This window comes from Oryctolagus cuniculus, chromosome 11 (genome assembly GCF_964237555.1).
Source record: "Oryctolagus cuniculus chromosome 11, mOryCun1.1, whole genome shotgun sequence".
Lineage (NCBI taxonomy): Eukaryota > Metazoa > Chordata > Mammalia > Lagomorpha > Leporidae > Oryctolagus > Oryctolagus cuniculus.
Window position 1 is genome coordinate 21,696,641 of NC_091442.1, and position 19,888 is coordinate 21,716,528.

Genomic DNA, 19,888 nt, shown 5'->3' on the forward strand with positions numbered 1-19,888 from the left:
ACACTCTCTTGAACTAGGGTCTCCAGTAGGGTCACCCAGAAAACCGTTCTCCTTCTCTCTCCCTCTATTCTTTCTCACTCAAGAAACCAGTGTAAACAGACGCTGAAGCCTCCTTGGGTTCCCTTTCAGAATCCATCCCCAAAACCAGTGTACATTCCTTCTCCTCTTTGTTCTTACACTTGAAATACATGTTTGTCAACACAGTCTGTTGTGTTGCTTTTTAAAAATTGGCATAAAGGGGGGCCGGTGCTGTGGCTCACTTGCTTGATCCTTCGCCTGCGGCGCCAGCATCCCATGTGTGCGCCGGGTTCTAGTCCTGGTTGCTCCTCTTCCAGTCCAGCTCTCTGCTGTGGCCCGGAAAGGCAGTGGAGGATGGCCCAAGTGCTTGAGCCCTGCACCCACATGGGAGACCAGAAGGAAGCACCTGGCTCCTGGCTTCGGATTGGCTTAGCTCTGGCCGTGGTGGCCATTTGGTGGGGTGAACCAACAGAAGGAAGACCTTTCTCTCTGTCTCTCTCCCTCACTGTCTAACTCTATCTGTCAAATAAATAAATAAAGAACAATGTATTCTTTAAAAAAGAAATTGGCATGAAGCGCTGGTGTGGTGGCATCATGGGTTAAGGCACCACTTGCGACGCCAGCATACCATATCGTAGGGCCAGATTGAGTCCCACCTGCTCCCTTTGCAGTCCATCGCCCTGTTGATGCTCATGGGAAGGCAGCAGATCAAGGCCCAAGTGCTTGGACCCTGGCTACCCATGTTGGAGTGGAAGGAGTTCTGGATACCTGGTTTTGGCCTGGACCAGCCCCAGCCATTGCAGCCATTTGGGAAATGAGCCAGCAGATGAAGGACTCCCCCCTCCCCAGCATTGTCATTCTGTCTTTCATATAAGTAAAATCAATCTTTTAAAAATAAAAAATCCGTGCTGGCGCCATAGCACAGTAGGTTAATCTTCTGCCTGAGGTGCCGTCATCTCATATGGGCCCCAGTTCTGGTCCCAGCTGCTCTTCTTCCAATCCAGCTCTCTGCTATGACCTGGGAAAGCAGTGGAGAATGGCGCAAGTCTTTGGGCTCCTGCAACCACATGGGAGACCAGGAGGAGGCACCTGGCTCCTGGCTTCAGATCGGCATAGCTCTGGCCGTTGTGGCCATTTGGGGAGTGAACCAATGGAGGGAAGGCCTCTCTCTCTCTGTCTCTCTCACTCTCTGTAACTCTACCTCTCAAATAAATAAATTTTAAAAACTAAAAAATAAATAAAATTAAATTTAAAAATCAGCATCAATAGTATATTGCGGGGACGGCGCTGTGGCATAGTGGGTGAGGCCACTGCCCACAGTGCCAGCATCCCATGTGGGCGCCGGTTCGAGGCCTGGCTGCTCCACTTCGAATCCAGCTTTCTGCTGTGGCCTGGGAAGGCAGTGGAGGATGGCTCAAGTCTCTGGGCCGCTTTACCCATGTGGAAAACCCAGAGGTGAAGACCAGAGGTGGCTCCTGGCTCCTGGCTTCAGATCAGCACAGCTCCGGCTGTTGCGGCCATCTAGGGAGTGATCCAGTGGATGGAAGACCTATCTGTGTGTGTGTGTTTGCCCCTCTGTAACTCTGCCTTTCAAATAAATAAGTAAATCTTTAAAAAAAAAATAGTATATTGCATACATGTTTCTGCATCTTGCTCTTTTACTTAGCTTTGTGTTTTTAAAGCATTGTATTAATGCTTATACTTCTAATTCATTCATTTTTTGTCTTTCATCATGAGTAAGTAATAATTCATTTACCAGTTTTCCTGATGATAACCATTTGGGCTGTTGACTGAAATGTACTTCTGTGTGCACGTCTTTCTGTGTGCATGTGACCATATTTGAGAATTTCTTAGTAAAATTGCTATAGGGTAGGCACGTCTTAACTTTACCAGGAATAACTAAATTGTTTTCAGGGTAGTTGTTTCAGCTTACATGCCTGTCAACGTCGTGTGTGAGTTCTTGTTCATCAGTGTCCTGGCCAACACTTGGCGTTATCTGACTGAATTTTTGCTGTCTGGTGTGCGTGGAGTAGCATCTCATTGGACTTAATGTGCACTTTCCAGACTGCTTAGTGAAGTTCAGGTCTGTCTTAATTTTTCTTTCACAGCACACTGTGTGTGTGTGTGTGTGTGTGTGTGTGTGTATCTCCAGCTGAACATCATCTCTGTAGAAGCAGGGATCACATCTCTCTGGTTTACTGTTTCCTCCCCAAAGCTCAATACGAGGTCTGGAGTATAGATAGAAGTTAATAGATGAACCAGTGGTCAGAGTCCTGTAAGTCTGACATTACTAAAAGAGAAATGCTCATACAATTATAGGGATTTATTTCCTTATATTCCTCTTATCTTAACTCTATAATTTATTTAATGACCAGCTCCTAAAACCCAACTCTATACTTGCTTCATTACTTTTTTTTATTTTTGTTTATTTTTTTGAGAAGCAGAGACGGAGATCTCTGCTTCACTCCTTAAATTTCCAGGGCTGAGCTAGGGCTAAAGGTGGGTGGTGGTGAGGTAACTGAAGGGAGGGCCTATAAAACAGATGACAGTGGACTAAAGCAGAGGAGTTGGCAGCATCTCCCTCCCTGCAGTCTCCTGGCCATTGGGTCCCCTCCACAATCCAGGTCTCCCGTGTGGGCAGCAGGAACCCAGCCACCTGAGCCATCACTGCTGCTTGGGGTACTGCGCTGAAGCCAGGAATTGAACCCAGGCACTCTGAGTGGGGTGTCAGTGCCTTCACCACTAGACTAGATGCTGCCTCGTCTTCCATTTCTTATTTCCTTCTTTCAGTCCTTTGAATTAGCTTGAATGAGTAAGAGGTAACAGCAGTAGAGAACTGAGTCACAGATAGTTTTATTTGATAGAGATACCTCTCTGTACCAGCCTGGGACCTGTGATTTGAGATCTGCTGGTGTCCAATTAGCCTAACAGCAGAGCAGCCAAAGCTCCAGAGAGGTTCATTATTAGATAGGAAGTTAAGTTAGAGGCCCTTTGCCTCGGTTGGGATTCTTACTGACAGAGTTAATCTTGTCTAACTTAATAGAAGACTTTGAGACAGGGGTGGAGTTTGTCAGCAGGAATTCACTAGAGTAGGCATGATAATTTCTTACTTTTGAGAATATCAAAGTTGAAGAAAACCAGAATACATTTCAGTTAACTTTTCTATAGGCCTTTTATTTTCTGCCCAATCATTCTCTGCCTCAGCCACTCAGCAACTCTGACTTTATTCAGTTCCTGAGCTCTGCTCTGAGTACAGCATATTTTTCCCTGCCTAGTTTTGGGGTATAAGGGAACAAATCTGCCTAGTACAGCTTAAACCAGAGGCAGTCAGGGGTGTTTTAGAAGTTAAAAACATACATAGCCAGAACCAGAAATTATTGTAGTAGAAATGCCTGCTAAAAGATCCCAAGTTTACTTCTCTCTTTAAGAGAAGAATCGCGGGGCCGGCGTGGTATAGTGGGTTAAGCCATGCCTGCGATGCCAGCATCCCATGTGGGTGCTGTTTCAAAACCCGGCTGCCCCACTTCTGATCCAGCTCCCTGCTAATGTGCCTGGGAAAGCAGTGGAAGATGTTCCAACTCCTTGGGCCCCTGCACCCACCTGGGAGACCCGGATGTAGCTCCTGGCTCCTGGCTCCTGGCTCCTGGTTCCTGGCTTTGGCCTGGCCCAGCCCTGGCTGTTGTGGTCATTTGAGGAGTGAACCAACAGATGGAAGATTTTTTTTCTCTCTCTCTCTGCTTCTAAGAGTGACTTTGAAATAAAATAAATAAACTTTAAAAAAAGAGAGAGAGCCAGGTCTGTTATAGAATTTGATTATTCCAATTATAAATTCCTAGAGAAGGACGCTGGCCCAGCAGGGCCCGATGCCTGCCTGCCTCCAGCTGTGGCGACAGGGTGATGTTCTGCAAACTGCAGTTGAGGGCCAGTCCTGTACCATGAGGATGACGCAGAGGGCCAGCTCCCAGGAGAGGGGAGAGACCCTAGACAGATGCACTCCTAGGGGCTTACTGAAGTCATCAGTAGCTGAATTCACAAGGTTTGAAGTCTCTCTCTCTTTAAAGTTTCTATTTATTTTATTTTAGTTGAAAGGCAGAGATACAGATACAGGCAAAGCAAGATCTTCCATTGGCTAGGTCACTCCCCAAATGCCTAAACAACCAGGGCTGGGCCAGGTCAAATCCAGGAGCTGGGAACCCAGTCCAGGCTTCCCCCATAGGGTAGCAGAGACACAAGGATTGAGCCTTTACCTCCTGCCTTCCATGGTGTATATCAGCAGAAAGCTGGAATCAGAAGTGGGTCTAGGACTCAAACCCAGCTGTCTCAAGCTGTGTCTTTTTTTTTTTTTTTTTTTTTTTGACAGGCAGAGTGGACAGTGAGAGAGAGAGACAGAGAGAAAGGTCTTCCTTTGCCGTTGGTTCACCCTCCAATGGCCGCCGCGGCCGGCGCGCTGCGGCCAGCGCACCGCGCTGATCCGATGGCAGGAGCCAGGAGCCAGGTGCTTTTCCTGGTCTCCCATGGGGTGCAGGGCCCAAGCACCTGGGCCATCCTCCACTGCACTCCCTGGCCACAGCAGAGAGCTGGCCTGGAAGAGGGGCAACCGGGACAGAATCCGGCGCCCCAACCGGGACTAGAACCCGGTGTGCCGGCGCCGCTAGGCGGAGGATTAGCCTAGTGAGCCACGGCGCCGGCCTCAAGCTGTGTCTTAACTGCTGTGCCAAATGCCTGCCCCCAGAGCCTCTTTTTTACCTAGTAATTACTTGGTATCTTCTGTTTCCTTAATTTTTTTTTAAGATTTATTTATTTATTTGAAAGGCAGAGAGTTACAGAGAGGCAGAGGCAGACAGAGAGAGAGAGATGGAAGTCTTCCATCTGCTGATTCACTCCCCAAATGCCTGCAGTGGCAAGATCTGGGCCGATCTGAATCCAGGAGTCAGGAGCTTATTCCGGTCTCCCACACGGGTGCAGGGGCCCAAAGACTTGCACCATCTTTTACTGCTTTCCCAGGCCATAGCAGAGAGCTGGATGGGAAGTGGAGCACCCGGGACTTGAACAGGCGCCTATATGGTATGCTGGCACTAGAGGTGGCGGCTTTACCCACTACATCACAATGCTGGTCCCTCAATTTTTCTTCCCTCAAATCTTACCTGGCTCCTTACCCAACTTCCTGATCTTTCCATAGCCAGTTACAAATGTATTATCAATGGATCTCTGACTTCCTTGACTTTTAAGATTTATTTATTTATTTGGAAGCCAGAGTTTTGAGAGAGGGAGAGACAGAGAGAGAGGTCTTCCATTTGTTAGCTCATTCCTCAAATGTGCAGTGGCTGGAACTGGGCCAGGGCCAAATTCAGGACCTTCATCTGGGTCTCCCATGTGGGTGGCTTCTTTCTGCTGCTTTCCCAGGCATATTAGCTGGGCGCTAGATTGGAAATGGAGCAGCTGGAACTTGAATTGGCACCCATAAGGGATGCCAGTGTCACAGGAGGCAGCTTAACCTACTATACCATGATGCTGGCCCCATTTTTTTTTTTTTATCATTTATTTATTTATTTGAAAAGCAGAGTTTCAGAGGGAAGAAGAGAGAGAGAGATCTTCCATCCATCTACTGGTTCACTCCCCAGATGCCTGTCCAGGTCAAGGCCAGAAGCCAGGAACTCCATCTGGGTCTCCCACATGGGTGGCAGGGACTCAAGTAGTTGGTCCATCATTCGCTTTCTTCCAAGCACATTCGCAGGAAACTGGATTGGAAGCAGAGTAGCCAGAACTCTAATTGGCACTCTAAATTGAGATACAGGTATCCCAAGCAGCAGTTTAACCTACTGAGCCACAATGCCTTAAGTAAACTTTAGGGATGACAAGATGTGTTTTTCCTCTCATTTATTTATTTGTTTAGAAGGCGTAGAAAGTGGGAATGTTATGTGTAATGTAGCATCTCTCTGGTATGCCTGTAGTTCATTAATGTGTCTTGCCCTGAATATGGGAAGTGGTAGTAAAGCAGGGGTTGTGCCACTGTGGCAGCCTGAGACCTTGTTTGTCCCTCTGCTGAGACCTCATGTTTTCTCGTTACAGGAACATGACATAGAAACAACTCATGGTATGGTCCATGTCACTATCAGAGGCTTGCCAAAGGGAAACAGACCAGTTATACTGACCTACCATGATATTGGCCTCAACCGTATGTATTTAACTGATTTTACGTCTTTCTTTTTCATTGTGATCTTTGCATGTATTTTGAAGAAACACAAAAAATAGTATTTTACTAGAGCAGAGGTTTTCCCATCTCTGCCTTAACCTTCCCTCTTTGATGAAGCATTTGTTCATGGTATGGTTAAAATCCCTGAGGAGTGTGCCGGGGAGTGTGTTTTGGGGGATCCTGGAGTTATAGTTTACCTTCGTGTCACATCTGCTCAAGCACTGAAGATTTTACAGATTAAGAAAGTACAGTTGAACTCGGGTTTCCTCAAGTCAGGTCTGTATTCTGGTGTTTTCATGCTTCAGGTTATAATGGAAATTCAGAGTTTGAACTTCACGTTGTTATTAGCTCTTCAGTGAATTAGTGAAAGTATTCTTACAATAGCTATCATCAGTGACCTTAAGAGGGCTTCTCTAGATGGTACAGATTGTGCGCTCCTGATTGTGCGCTCCTAATACTAAAATCCAAAATCCAAAAGTAGGGGCTGACATGACGCCAAAGGTGGAAAATTCCACACCATCCTTTTGTTTTCTTTCTTTAATTTGAGAGGGAGAGTGAGCAACTGAGAGAGCACCTGTCCACTGGTTTGCTCCCCAAATGCCCACGACAGCCAGGACTGGACCAGAAAAAAGGTGGAAAACTGGAACTCAGTCAACGTGTCCCATGTAGGTGGCAGGGACACAACTACTTGAGCCATCCTTGCTACCTCTCAGGGTGCACATTAGCAGGAAGCTGGAATTAGGAGTGCAGCTGGGACACGAACCTGTGATACGGGGTGCCAGTGTCCCAAGCAGCGTCTTCACCATGTGCCAAATACCCACTCTGCATTATCTTATAATTCTATTTTTCCATGAACTTCTTGAAACCTCCTTGTTTATGAAACATAATGAATATCATGTTTAGACTTTAGTTACATCTGTAAGGTATCTCATGAATTTGCAAATATTCAAAAATCCAAAAAATTCCAAAATCTGAGACATTTCTCATCCCAGCATCTTGGGTAAAGTGTTCTCAACCTGTAGTATAAAATCCTGGCTCCAGCCACCGGCACGTGGACTCTGTGTATATGTGTTTTCATTTACGTGGTTCTGCATTTCAGAGGTGGCCTGGGTCTGAGTCTACAGTGCTAGAGCTTTTGTAGCCGCTTCAGTAGGAGGAGTGATTTAAGCAGTTACACCAAGAGGGTAGGTGAAGCTGTAGCCCCTCCCTGTCCCCTAGCCATTTTGCCAAGAGGCATACTCCCATGTGGTCATGGAAGCAGCTCAACACACTCCCTCTCGCCAGGCACTTAGGGTTCAGTCAGGGTCTGTGTCAGACAGAAGAGTAAGATGCATGAGAAAATAGAGCATTATGGGTACAAGCTGATTTTGTGCAACACCAAGAAGCCAATAAACATCAGCAGGGTGGTTTCCACTTTAGATATTGTGCAGAATTGAGAATGAGTTGTTTTCAAGTCGTTAGGATGTTTCATTCAGCCTTTAGGGCAACTTGAGTCAGTGGGATTGTTCAGATGCCTCACTCAGTGGAGTGGCGATTAAATGGGGCATCAGGAAGAGGGAACGGGAGAAGGGAGTGCCTGTGACTCATGGGTGCTTTTGCTCTTGTAGATAAGTCCTGTTTCAATGCATTCTTCAACTTTGAGGATATGCAAGAGATCACCCAGCACTTTGCTGTCTGTCACGTGGATGCCCCAGGCCAACAGGAAGGTGCACCCTCTTTCCCAACAGGGTAAGGCCACGAGCAGGATTTATGGGAGACACATCCAGAGGCTAATGACTGAACTCCAGGGGAGAAGTAGCATGTGCTTTATCACAGCCTCCAGGTTAGACTTAATGACCCACCATGCTGCTTTTCTCCCCTCCTTGATCTAAGAGGCCTTTTAGGTGCAGTCCGTTGAGGCAAACTGCATGCTTTTCCGTATCCAAGAATGGCTCTCCACAGCAGGGACCGGCCTCCCTGCCATCCAAGACATAGGTGTCTGGGACATTCGCTCCTCACTCTGATCTGTCTCCTCCCTTGTCTGTTTCAAATCGGGCATTTTTGTGTCTCTCCCTAAAACTCCCGGCTACCTGACCCTCAACTCTGATCTCCCTGAGCTTCCCTGTGAGCCCCTCTCCATGCTTAACTCCCAGTCCCATGTCGAGAATTTGAATATCTGTGTATCTTAAAGGCTGCCCTGCCAGGCAGAAGTGTAGTCTCGCTTTGACGCTCTTCATCCCAAGCCTGCTGTGCATGGTGGAGTCACAGGCTCCCTATCTGTGCCCGGGACAGTGTGCTTGTTCTGAGACACTGGGAATTGGAGAGGGCACATGCTGTGGGTGTACTGTTTACTGGAGAGAGCTGCCCTTGACTGATGGCTGCTGTGGAACAAACCAGTGCAGATACATAATTGTTAACACGAACTGTGCTGTCCCACATACTGTTTTAAATGCTTTACATTTATTAGCTCGTTTAAAAAAAATTTTTTTTTTTTGAAACAGAGATAGAGATTGAGAGATTGATCTCATCTGCTGGTTCTCCCTGCAAATGCCCACAACAGCTGAGCTGGGCAGACTGAAGTCAGGAATCCAGAATTCTGTCTGGGCTTCCCATGTGAGTGGTAGGGATCCAAGTCCTTGAGCCATCACCTGCTACCTCACAGGATGCACGGTAACAGGAAGCTGGAATTGGAAACAGAGCTGGGACTCACACCCACGCACATTATTATGGGATGTGGGCATACCAAGCAGTGTCTTATCCACTGCACCAAACACCTACCTCTATTAACTGATAATCATCACAAACCAAATAATAGCTTTACTGTTAGTCCCATTCTACAAGTGAGGAAACTAAGGCCCCACAAAATTAAGTAACTTGGCTAAGGTTACCCTTCAACCTGAGAAGTCTAGGTACAAGATCTGTATTGAAGGGCCGGCGCTGTGGCACAGTGGGTTAGGCCACTGCCTGTGATGCCAGCATCCCATATGGGCACCAGTTCAAGTCTTGGCTGTTTCACTTCCCATCCAGCTCCCTGCTAATGTGCCTGGGAAAGCAGCAGAAGATGGCCTAAGTACTTGGGCCCCTGTACCCATTTGGGAGACCAGGATGGATTTCTAGGATGCTGGCTTTGGCCTAGCCAGTCCTGGCTGTTGTGGCCATTTGTGAAGTGAACCAACAGATGGAAGAGCTCTCTCTCTTTTTCTGTGTGTGTGTGTGTGTGTGTGTGTATTTGTGTGTCCTCTTCTCTCTGTAACACTTTCAAATAAAATAAATAAATCTTTAAAAAAAATAAAAACAAAAATCTGTGTTGAGGGGCCAATGTTGTGGCACAGCAGATTAAGCTGCCACTTGCAACACTGGCATTGCATATCCGAGTGCTGAGTGAGCCCTGGCTGCTCCACCTCCCTGCTGTTGTGCCTGGGAAGGCAACAGATAATGTTCCAACAGCTTGGGCCCCTGCCACCCCATGAGAGACCCGGATGGAGTTCCTGGCTCCTGGCTTCAGTCTGGCCTAGCCCTGGGTGTTGGTAGGCCCTGGGGTAGTGAACCAGCGGATTGAAGATCTCTGTCTCTCCCACTGTGCCTTTCAAATAAATAAATAGATCTCAAAAGAAAAAAAATCTCTGTTGGCTGTTTCCAAGTTACATGTCTCAAATGCAAAGTGCCAGTGATCCATTTACATACAACAATATGTAGATCCAGGAACAGGCATTATGGCACATCAGGGTAAGCCACCACGTGCAATGCCAGCATCCCGTATCAGAGCAGTAGTTTGAGTCCCAGCTCCTCCGCTTCCAGTCCAGCTTCCTGCGAATGCTCCTGAGAAGACAGCGGAAGATGGCCCAAGTACTTGGGTTCTTCCCATCCACATGGGAGACACAGATAGAATTCCTGTCTCCAGGCTTCAGTCTGGCCTAGACCTGGCTATAACATCCATTTGGGGAGTGAACCAGCAGATGAATGATCTTGAGAGAGATGGGGAGAGGCACACAGAGATTTTCCACTTGCTGGTTCACTCCCTAAATGGTCACAACAGCCAGATCTGGGCCAGGCCAGAGCTAGGGGCCAGGAATTTCATCTGGGTCTCCTACCTGGATGACAAGGACCCAGTCTGTTGCCTTCCCAGGTGCATTAGCAGGGAACTGGATTAGAAGTGGAGGAGCAGGGACTCGAACTGGCATTCAGTGTAGGATTCCAGCATCACAAGTGGTGGCTTAATCTGCTGCACCACAGCAATGGCCCCTTAAATAAATAAATCTTTTTTAAAAAATATTTAGGTCCAGGCCGGCGCCGCGGCTAGGCTAATCCTCCACCTTGCGGCGCCGGCACACCGGGTTCTAGTCCCGGTCGGGGCACCGGATTCTGTCCCAGTTGCCCCTCTTCCAGGCCAGCTCTCAGCTATGGCCCGGGAGTGCAGTGGAGGATGGCCCAAATCCTTGGGCCCTGCACCCCATGGGAGACCAGGAGAAGCACCTGGCTCCTGCCTTCGGATCAGCGCGGTGCGCTGGCTGCAGCGCACCGGCCACGGCGGCCATTGGAGGGTGAACCAACGGCAAAGGAAGACCTTTCTTTCTGTCTCTCTCTCTCACTGTCCACTCTGCCTGTCAAAAAAAATATATATATATTTAGGTCCAGTATACCTGTTTTGTAGACAGATGGTTCAAGAGCATTTCACCCATTGAAGTGTTCAGAGACCAGCTGACTTAGTGCGATGTGGAGCAGCTCCTGCTCCCTATGCAGTCCCTTCCACCTCTGGTTCTGTGACCTCTGTGGATGCTCCTGCTTTTCTTGGGTTCCTGCTGTAGATCCATTCCTGGGCTTCCCTGACCAGTTTTGATCAGATGGTTCATATCATGAATCAAATTCAAAAGCAATTAATCAAATAACTGTTATCCTATGCTTAAATACAACAAACAAATGCCCATGCCGAGGAACCCAAGATTTGATCAGTTTTCCTAGGTTGAGTCAGACTTCGTCTGGTTTTCATTTAGCTGGCTAAGTATAAACAGTAGACCAAGAGCCACCTCCTGAGCTGACTTAGTGCTAGAAATTTCCCGAGCCTGGGCCCCAGCTGAAGTGATTGTCAGGGATTTGGAAATAGCCTCAGAGAAAAGCCATATTAACAGTTCTTTTCATGTGGCTTCCTCTGGTCCCAGAAACATGTGGCTTCCTTTACTTTTTCCTCAGCATGGCCGTCGTAGAGAGTTACACAACACACCACAATCGCTTCCAGGCACAGTTCCGCCTTTGAGCCCGGGATAAAAGGGAGTGCTTTCCTCCAACACTGTTTTCCGTCTCCAGCCTTCTAGTAACTTGGAACTGTGGGTGCTTTTTAATTCAGGAGGTGTCCTCGTATTTCAGGTACCAGTACCCGACGATGGATGAGCTGGCTGAAATGCTGCCTCCTGTTCTCACCCACTTAAGGTAGGTTCATTCTTGAGTCTTTCATTTTCTACTTTGTGTCTGTTCCAGAGGGTATGACATGAGCAACACAGAATAGTCACTATCCTCGTGGAATTAGTGGGGGAATAGCAAGTAAGCAAACAAAGAATCAGAGGAAGGTAGGACACTGTGGTAAACAGGGCAAGAGCTATACATCGGCCGGCACCATGGCTCACAAGGCTAATCCTCCGCCTGCGGCACTGGCACCCCAGGTTCTAGTCCTGATTGGGGTGCTGCATTCTGTCCTGGCTGCTCCTCTTCCAGGCCAGCTCTCTGCTGTGGCCCGGGAAGGCAGTGGAGGATGGCCCAAGTGCTTGGGCCCTGCACCCACATGGGAGGCAGGAGGGAGCACCTGGTTCCTGGTTTCGGATTGGCGCAGCGCGCCAGCCGTAGTGGCCATCTGGGGGGGGTGAACAATGGAAAAGGAAGACCTTTCTCTCTGTCTCTCTCACTGTCTATCTCTGCCTGTCAAAAAAAAAAAAAAAAAAGGCCAGCACCGCAGCTCAATAGGCTAATCCTCCACCTGTGGCGCCGGCACCCCAGGTTCTAGTCCCAGTCGGGGCACTGGATTCTGTCCCGGTTGCTCCTCTTCCAGTCCAGCTCTCTGCTGTGGCATGGGAGTGCAGTGGAGGATGGCCCAGGTTCTTGGGCCCTGCACCCACATGGGAGACCAGGAGAAGCACCTGGCTCCTGGCTTCCAATCAGCGTGGTGCGCCAGCTGCAGTGCACCGGCCACAGTGGCCATTGCGGGGTGAACCAACAGAAAAGGAAGACCTCTGTCTCTGTCTCTCTCACTGTCCACTCTGCCTGTCAAAAAAAAAAAAAAAGAAAAAAAGAGCTACACAGCAAGGCTGGTTAGGGAATGCCTCTAAGAATACGCCATCCTGGCTGAGCCCTGGAGGATACAAAGGACCTTAGACAGGGGGCCCAGCCTGGGCAAGAGGGTTCCAGAAGACAGGGTGGTTATGTATGTCCAGAGTCCAGAAGCAGACGAGCAAGTGGAGCAAAGGCAGGACGAAATCAGGAAATAGTACGGAGATTACTTAGGTCTGACAGAGCATATCAGAATTTGTGGTTTTATTCTAAGTATAAAAAAAGAAATTGAAGGATCTTAAGCAGGGGAATGACATCTATTTCTTTAAAAATGACTATTCTAGGTGTGTAAATTGTATAGCAATAAGACCATTTAAATTTTCTTAAAAAGATTATTCTCTTTGTGGAATAGTTTGGAGAGAAGAGTAAGGAAAAAAAGCAGAGAGAACAGTTGAACTGTTAACTATAGTCCTGGCAAGAGATGATGATAACTTCATACTGGCTACTGCCAAGGGACAAATGGAAGTAGGTGGGAAAAAATGGAAGTGTTCTGGATGTGAGCGCCGCAGGACTGCTGACGACTGGGTCACTGAGTCGAGGGGACATGAGGGTGGCGCCCAGGTTTCAGTCTTGTCTACCATTCAGACCAACTTGAAGGAAAGAAGTGGTATCCAACTTTGCCCTGTTTCTCACAAGTAGTAAATGTCAGAGCCAGGACATGAACCCAGATTGCATTTTCTTTTGTCATACAATGCTGTGCACCCATGAAGCTGACTCTGTCGATTGTCCATGTCCCATTCGCAGCCTGAAAAGCATCATTGGGATTGGAGTTGGAGCCGGAGCTTACATCCTCAGCAGATTTGCAGTAAGTAGTGGAGGAGGTACCTGACTCGCGTTACTACTGCGAAACGAGACGTTCAGGCATGATTCTGGGTCTTATGTCAATTTTTTCTGTAAATTCTTTGAGTTCCAGATAGAAGTTTTTCACAAAACCTTGCTTTGTACTTTTGGTACTCAAAAAACCACAAATGAAGGCAGAATGTTGTCAATAAAAAGTAAGTAAGGGCCGGCGCCGCGGCTCAGTAGGCTAATCCTCCGCCTAGCGGCGCTGGCACACCGGGTTCTAGTCCCGGTCGGGGCGCCGGATTCTGTCCCGGTTGCTCCTCTTCCAGGCCAGCCCTCTGCTGTGGCCAGGGAGTGCAGTGGAGGATGGTCCAGGTGCTTGGGCCCTGCACCCCATGGGAGACCAGGAAAAGCACCTGGTTCCTGGTTCCTGCCATCGGATCAGCGCAGTGCACCGGCCGCAGTGCGCCGGCCGTGGCAGCCATTGGAGGGTGAACCAACGGCAAAGGAAGACCTTTCTCTCTGTCTCTCTCTCTCTCTGTCCACTCTGCCTGTCAAAAAAAATAAAAATAAAAAAATAAAAAGTAAGTAGGTTATAGTTTTTGATGAAAATCCGTGTAGTAAGTTTGCGGGAATGTGTTGGGCTTAGTGGTTGAACCACTACTTGGGATGCCTTCACATAAAATAAAATTTTTTTTTTTTTTTTTTTTTTCAAATTAAGTAGGAGGGCTGGCACTATGGCATAGTAGCTTAAACATCTGCCTGCAGCACCAGCATCCCGTATGGGCGCTGGTTTGAGACTCAGCTGCTCCACTTCCAATCCAGCTCCCAGCTGATGGCCTGGGAAAGCAATGGAAGATGGCCCAAGTGCTTGGGCTGCTGAACCAACATGGGAGATCAAGAAGAAGCTCTTTTTTTTTTTGACAGGCAGAGTTAGACAGTGAGAAAGAGAGACAGAGAAAAAGTCTTCCTTCCTTTGGTTCACCCCTCAAATGGCCGCTGCAGCAGGCGCGCTGTGCCAATCTGAAGCCAGGAGCCAGGCGCTTCCTCCTGGTCTCCCATGTGGGTGCAGGGCCCAAGCACTTGAGCCATCCTCCACTGCCTTCCCGGGCCACAGCAGAGAGCTGGCCTGGAGGAGGAGCAACTAGGACAGAATCTGGCACCCCAACCGGGACTAGAACCCGGGGTGCTGGTGCCACAGGCAGAGGATTAGCCTAGTGAGCCATGGCACCGCCAAGAAGCTCTTGGCTCCTGATTTTGGCTAGCCCAGCCCCAGCCATGTGGCTATTTGGGGAGTGAACCAGTGGATGAAAGACCTCTCTCTCTGCCTCTCCATCTCTCTGTAACTTTGCCTCTTGAGTAAAAAAAAAATCTTTTACAAAAAAATTAAATGGGATCGGTTGGGGCTAGTGTTGTGGCGCTGCAGGCTAAGCTGCTGACCACGATCCCTGCATCCATGTGGCACTGGTTCAAGTCCTACCTGCTCTACTTCCTATCCAGCACCCTACTAATGCATTTGGGAAAGCAGTGGAAGATGACCCAATTCTTGGGCCTCTGCCACCCATGTAGGAGACCCAAATGGAGTTGCTGGCTCCTGGCATCAGCCTGCCCCAGCTCTGGCTTTTGTGGGCATTTGGGGAGTGAAGCAGTAGATGGAGGGAGGATCTTCTCTCTGTCACTCCACCTTTGAAATAAGTAAACAAATGAGTCTTTTTTTTTTTTACAAAAATGATTTATTTACTTGAAAGGCAGAGTTATAGAGAGGCAGAGAGAAAGAGAGAGAGAGAGGTCTTCCATCTGCTGGCTCACTCCCCAGTCAGCTGCAATGGCTATAACTGGGCTGATCTGAAACAAAGAGCTTCTTCCAGGCTCCCATGCAGGTACAGGAGCCCAAGGTCTTGGACCTTCTTCCACTGCGTTCCCAGGCCATAGGAGAGAGCTGGATTGGAAGTGGAGCAACTGGGAGTCGAACCAGCGCCCAAATGGGATGCCAGCACTGCAGGCGGTGGCCTTACCCATTACACCACAGTGCCAGCCCCAACAAATGAACCTTTTTTAAAGAGAGCATTCGTAATAATGTATAAAATTTGTATATACTATAATTAGCAAAAAAGTTTGTATGTAGTTTCACATCAAGTTTGTCATAGACATAGGAAAGAACTAGGAAGGAAATGTACAAAATATTAACAGGGTTGATGTGTGGTAAGATAATAATATTTTATTTCCTGTTTTTTCTGATTCTGCTTTCTGCAGTGAGCCTAATCAGGGTAATTGGCAAGGAAGTAAGCTAGAAAGTTCTGAGTTTTCATGGAAACTCTTCTGTTTCGGGATCTTTTTCTTGTAATTGATGTCTCCTGGAATGGCAGCACCCAGTGATGTGGTTTCAGAAAAAAACTGCAGAGGCCTTGCTGGGAACCAGATGCCTGATTGAGCAGGTGACCAGAGCGAAACGCTCATTCTGTTTTCTGTCTCACCTTTCAGCTCAGTCATCCAGAGCTCGTGGAAGGCCTTGTGCTCATTAACGTGGACCCTTGCGCAAAAGGCTGGATTGACTGGGCAGCTTCCAAAGTAAGTCTCAGATGCAAGCTTCCCTCGGCCCGTCTCCTGTTCCCTGCTCAAAACAGCTTAATTTGTTTATTCTTTGGAGTATATATGCAGTTAAGGGCAAAAACTTGGCAGATATTTACAGGTTAAAAACCACCACTCCATCTGTTGTTTCCCACACCCTAGAGATTCCCCTTGTGCCTTTCCCTGGTTGATATTTCCCGTCCTTCTCTGAAATAACCTTATTCTTACTTCCCTCACCTCAGATTGATTTTCCCTGTTGTTAAACATCATATAACTAGAATCAGACCTTATGTATTCTTTTGTGTCTAACTTCTTTAATTCATCATTGTGTTTCTGAGATTCAACAACATATCTAACAGTAGTTCTTTTTTTTTTTTCTAGGCTTTACTTTTTGTTTATCTTTGATTGGCAGAGAGACAAGAGTGAGCTTCCATCTGCTAGTGCACTTCCAAAGTTGGGAGACAGCAGCTCGGGACAGGTCTTCTACATGGGTGCTAGGGACCCAATTACTTGGCCATCACCACTGTCTCCCTCAGTCAGGAGCCTGAGGCGAATATTAAACCCAGTGGTCCAATATGAGATGCAGGCATCTTTTTAAAAAAAAAAGATTAATTTATTCATTTGAAAAGCAGAGCTACAGAGAGGCAAAGGCAGAGAGAGAGCGAGAAAGCGAGATCTTCCATCCTCTAGTTCACTCCCCAAATGGCCGTAATGGCCTGAACTAGGCCAACCTAAAGCCAGGAGCCAGGAGCTTCTTCCAGGTCTCCCACGCAGGTGCAGGGGCCCAAGCACTTGGGCTATCTTCTACTGCCTTCCCAGGCCATAGTAGAGAGCTGGATTGGAAGTGGAGCAGCCAGGACTTGAACCGGCGCCCCTATGGGATGCAGGCACTGCAGGCAGTGGCTTTACCTACTACAACACAGCACCAGCCCCAAGCACTTGTTCTTGAATATCCTCTGTGAGGTGCCTGTTCAACTCTTTGTCCACTCCCCATCCATCCTTGTTTTAAAAAGATGCACTGTGTATGCATCCTTTGCTGGGTATATGTATCTCAAATGTCTGTCCCTGGTCTGTGGTTTTCATTTTTATTCTTTTTGTTTTTTAAAAAAGATTTAATTTATTTATTTGAAAGAGTTACAGAGAGAGAGTTCCATCTGCTGGATCACTCTCCAAATGGCCAAAGCAGCCGGGGCTAGACCAAGCTGAAGCTAGGAGCCTGGAACCCCATCTGGTCTCCCCTGTGGGGGTAGTGACCCAAGTACTGGAGCCATCCTCCACTGCTTTCTCAGGTGCATTAGCTGGTGGCCGGATCAGAAGTGGAGCAGCTAGGACTTGAACCAGTGTTCACATGGGATGCCAGTGTTGCAGGAGGTGGTTTAATCTGGTGCACCATCACACTAGCCCCCATACTTTTTTTCTTTTTTTCTTTTGACAGGCAGAGTGGACAGTGAGAGAGAGAGACAGAGAGAAAGGTCTTCCTTTTCCGTTGGTTCACCCCTCAATGGCTGCTGCGGCCGGTGCACCGCGCTGATCTGAAGCCAGGAGCCAGGTGCTTCTCCTGGTCTCCCATGCGGGTGCAGGGCCCAAGCACTTGGGCCATCCTCCACTGCCTTCCCAGGCCACAGCAGAGAACTGGACAGGAAGAGAAGCGACCAGGACTAGAACCCGGGGTGCCCACCAGGACTAGAACCCGGGGTGCCGGCGCCACAGGTGGAGGATTAGCCTATTGAGCTGTGGCACCAACCACTTTTATTCTTAATAAATGAAGTTGAATAATGAATGAATAGCACAGGTTATCTGTGCTATTGGTCCCAAAATTTTGGGGGTGGTTGAGATCTGCTACCTGGAAAATGAACGAATTTGACCTCCAAAAGCTGTTCAGGAAGCCAGCAGTGTGGCAAAGTGGGTTAAATGTCTATGCCACAGCACCAGCCTCATAAAAATAGATCTTCTAAAAAAAATTGATAATGCCTTTCTGGTATGTGAGAACATTAACACTTGCCTAAGTACTCTCAGTAACACATAACAACCTAATAATGCTTATAAAACTTCAGATTTATGAGCATTTATGAATGTTTGTGAGTACTCAAACATGAAGTTGAGAGTGGTTGTTAATTCTAATTACCTTTCATTTATAAGCTGTGGATAACTCATAACCCGTATAAAGATGATTGGGGAAGCATTTGGCCTAGCAGTTGGGATGTTGCCATTGCATCTCAGAGTCCCTGAATTCAAGCTCTGTTTGCACTCCTAATTCCAGCTTCCTACTAATGTGCACCCTGGAAGGCAGTAGGTGAGGCTCAAGTACTTGGATTCCTGCCACCTATGCAGGAGGCCTCTATTGAGTTCTCAGCTCCCAGCCTCAGCCTAACTGAGCACCTGCCATTGTGGGCCTTTAGGGGGTGAACTGTCAGAGAGGAGCTCTGTGTCTCTCTACAGATGTTTAAAAAAGAATTAGAGGACTTCTATCTTCCTTAGTCTTTCTGGAATTATATGATCCTGGTCTGCCCACGTCTATATGTCTATCTTCCTCACTCCTTAAGATTTATTTAGCTTATCTGAAAGTCAGAGTTACACAGAGAGGAGAGGCAGAGAGAGAGAGAGAGGAGAGAGGTCTTCCATCTGCTGGTTCACTCCCCAATTGGCCACAATGGCCAGAGCTGCACTGAACTGTCGCTCCCCCATTCGCGGAGGAACGACACAGGACCCTGCGTTGTTCTTTTGTCTGCTCGGCCCTTCCCGGGTTTGCTGCTGGTCCTTCCCGGGTTGGCTGCCGACCCCTCCACCTCCGTGGAGGGGCAGTACCCCCTGCCACTTTCCCCGCTTCCGCGGGGGAGCGGCACACCGCCGGCCGGCTCTCTCGGGGGCTGCTCAGGTGTTCCTTCAGATGTTCCCTGTGCATGTTGTCTCTCTCCTCCTTTATAGTCCTCTTCCACCAATCCCAACTCTGCTGCCCACACGCCGAGCATGCTGCTCTCCTCCAATCAGGAACAGGATCAGCTCCTGCAGCTTATCAGTCAAATTGGCGAGAGGCAGCTGCGTAGAAGTTTACTCCTCCCCAGCGCCATATTGTGGGAGAGCAGATGCATAGAATAAGTCTTAATTCCAGTAACTTAGTCTAGTCTCAGTTGCTCCCCACACAGAACCACAGCCAGGAGCTTCTTCTGGGTCTCCCACGTGGGTGCAGGGGCCCAAGGACTTGGGCCATCTTCTACTGCCTTCCCAGGTCATAGAAGGGAGCTGGATCGGAAGTGGAGCAGCCAGGACTAGAACCAGTGCCCATATGGGACTCCAGCACTGCAGGCAGCGGCTTTACCTGCTATGTCACAACGCTGGCCCCTCCTCAATCCCTTTGTCCCCACCCCTAACTCAGTATTTTACCTCTGACCCAAGTCAGAGTCCAGTTCAGCATAAAACCAAGAGAAAAGGCTTAAGGGGAGTCAATAATGTAATGTGAGCTTGGAAGTTTTTCTGAAAATAGACTGATAGTCTGCAGACTTATAATAATTTTATAGACCTGGAGACATCATTTGAAATGGGAAGAATTAGGAACAAAATACTCAAAATGCAAGAACATTCTGTAATCATAGCTTTTCTCCCCACTTTCTGAAATGAAGATAGCAAAAACTGAAAGAGAGGAAAGAATTGTTTGGTTCTGTCTCTGGAATGTCTTGAGAGTGTTACAAGTTGAGTTATCAACCATCCATCTCGTATGAAGGCAGAAATACAGGCAGGAATGATGCAGCAAATAGCCACAAGTTCTGGGTCTCAAGTTTTCAAAGAAGAAATGTCAGCATCTCTTCTAGCCTCTGTTTCACAGGAGGCACTATCATTACCTGGAAGGGAGACCTAGTTTTCTTCTGACTGTGGTTCTCATGTGTCTTTGAAACCACCATCTCATCAAAATGTACAGCACGCATTGTGGGAGATCTCTTGGTACTGAAGGCTAATGTGTACAGACTATGGTGCAACCTTCTCCAGGGGAAAGCTTGGTCCTTTTGGTATGTGCTTCCTCTCTTGACACAGAGTTTA

At 47.9% G+C, this 19,888-nt stretch overlaps 1 protein-coding gene across 6 annotated transcripts in view; it reads left to right on the plus strand.

The window, feature by feature from the left end:
* The window catches only part of NDRG3 (NDRG family member 3), a 79,107-nt gene that overhangs the window by 41,766 nt on the left and 17,453 nt on the right, over nt 1-19,888 (plus strand). For all 6 annotated transcript variants that reach the window (XM_002710820.5, XM_008256033.4, XM_070051876.1 and 3 more), the window contains 5 exons: nt 6,088-6,193; nt 7,819-7,939; nt 11,552-11,614; nt 13,250-13,310; nt 15,770-15,856. In XM_002710820.5, the coding sequence (XP_002710866.1) occupies nt 6,088-6,193; nt 7,819-7,939; nt 11,552-11,614; nt 13,250-13,310; nt 15,770-15,856 (438 nt within the window). The remainder of the gene's footprint in view (nt 1-6,087; nt 6,194-7,818; nt 7,940-11,551; nt 11,615-13,249; nt 13,311-15,769; nt 15,857-19,888) is intronic.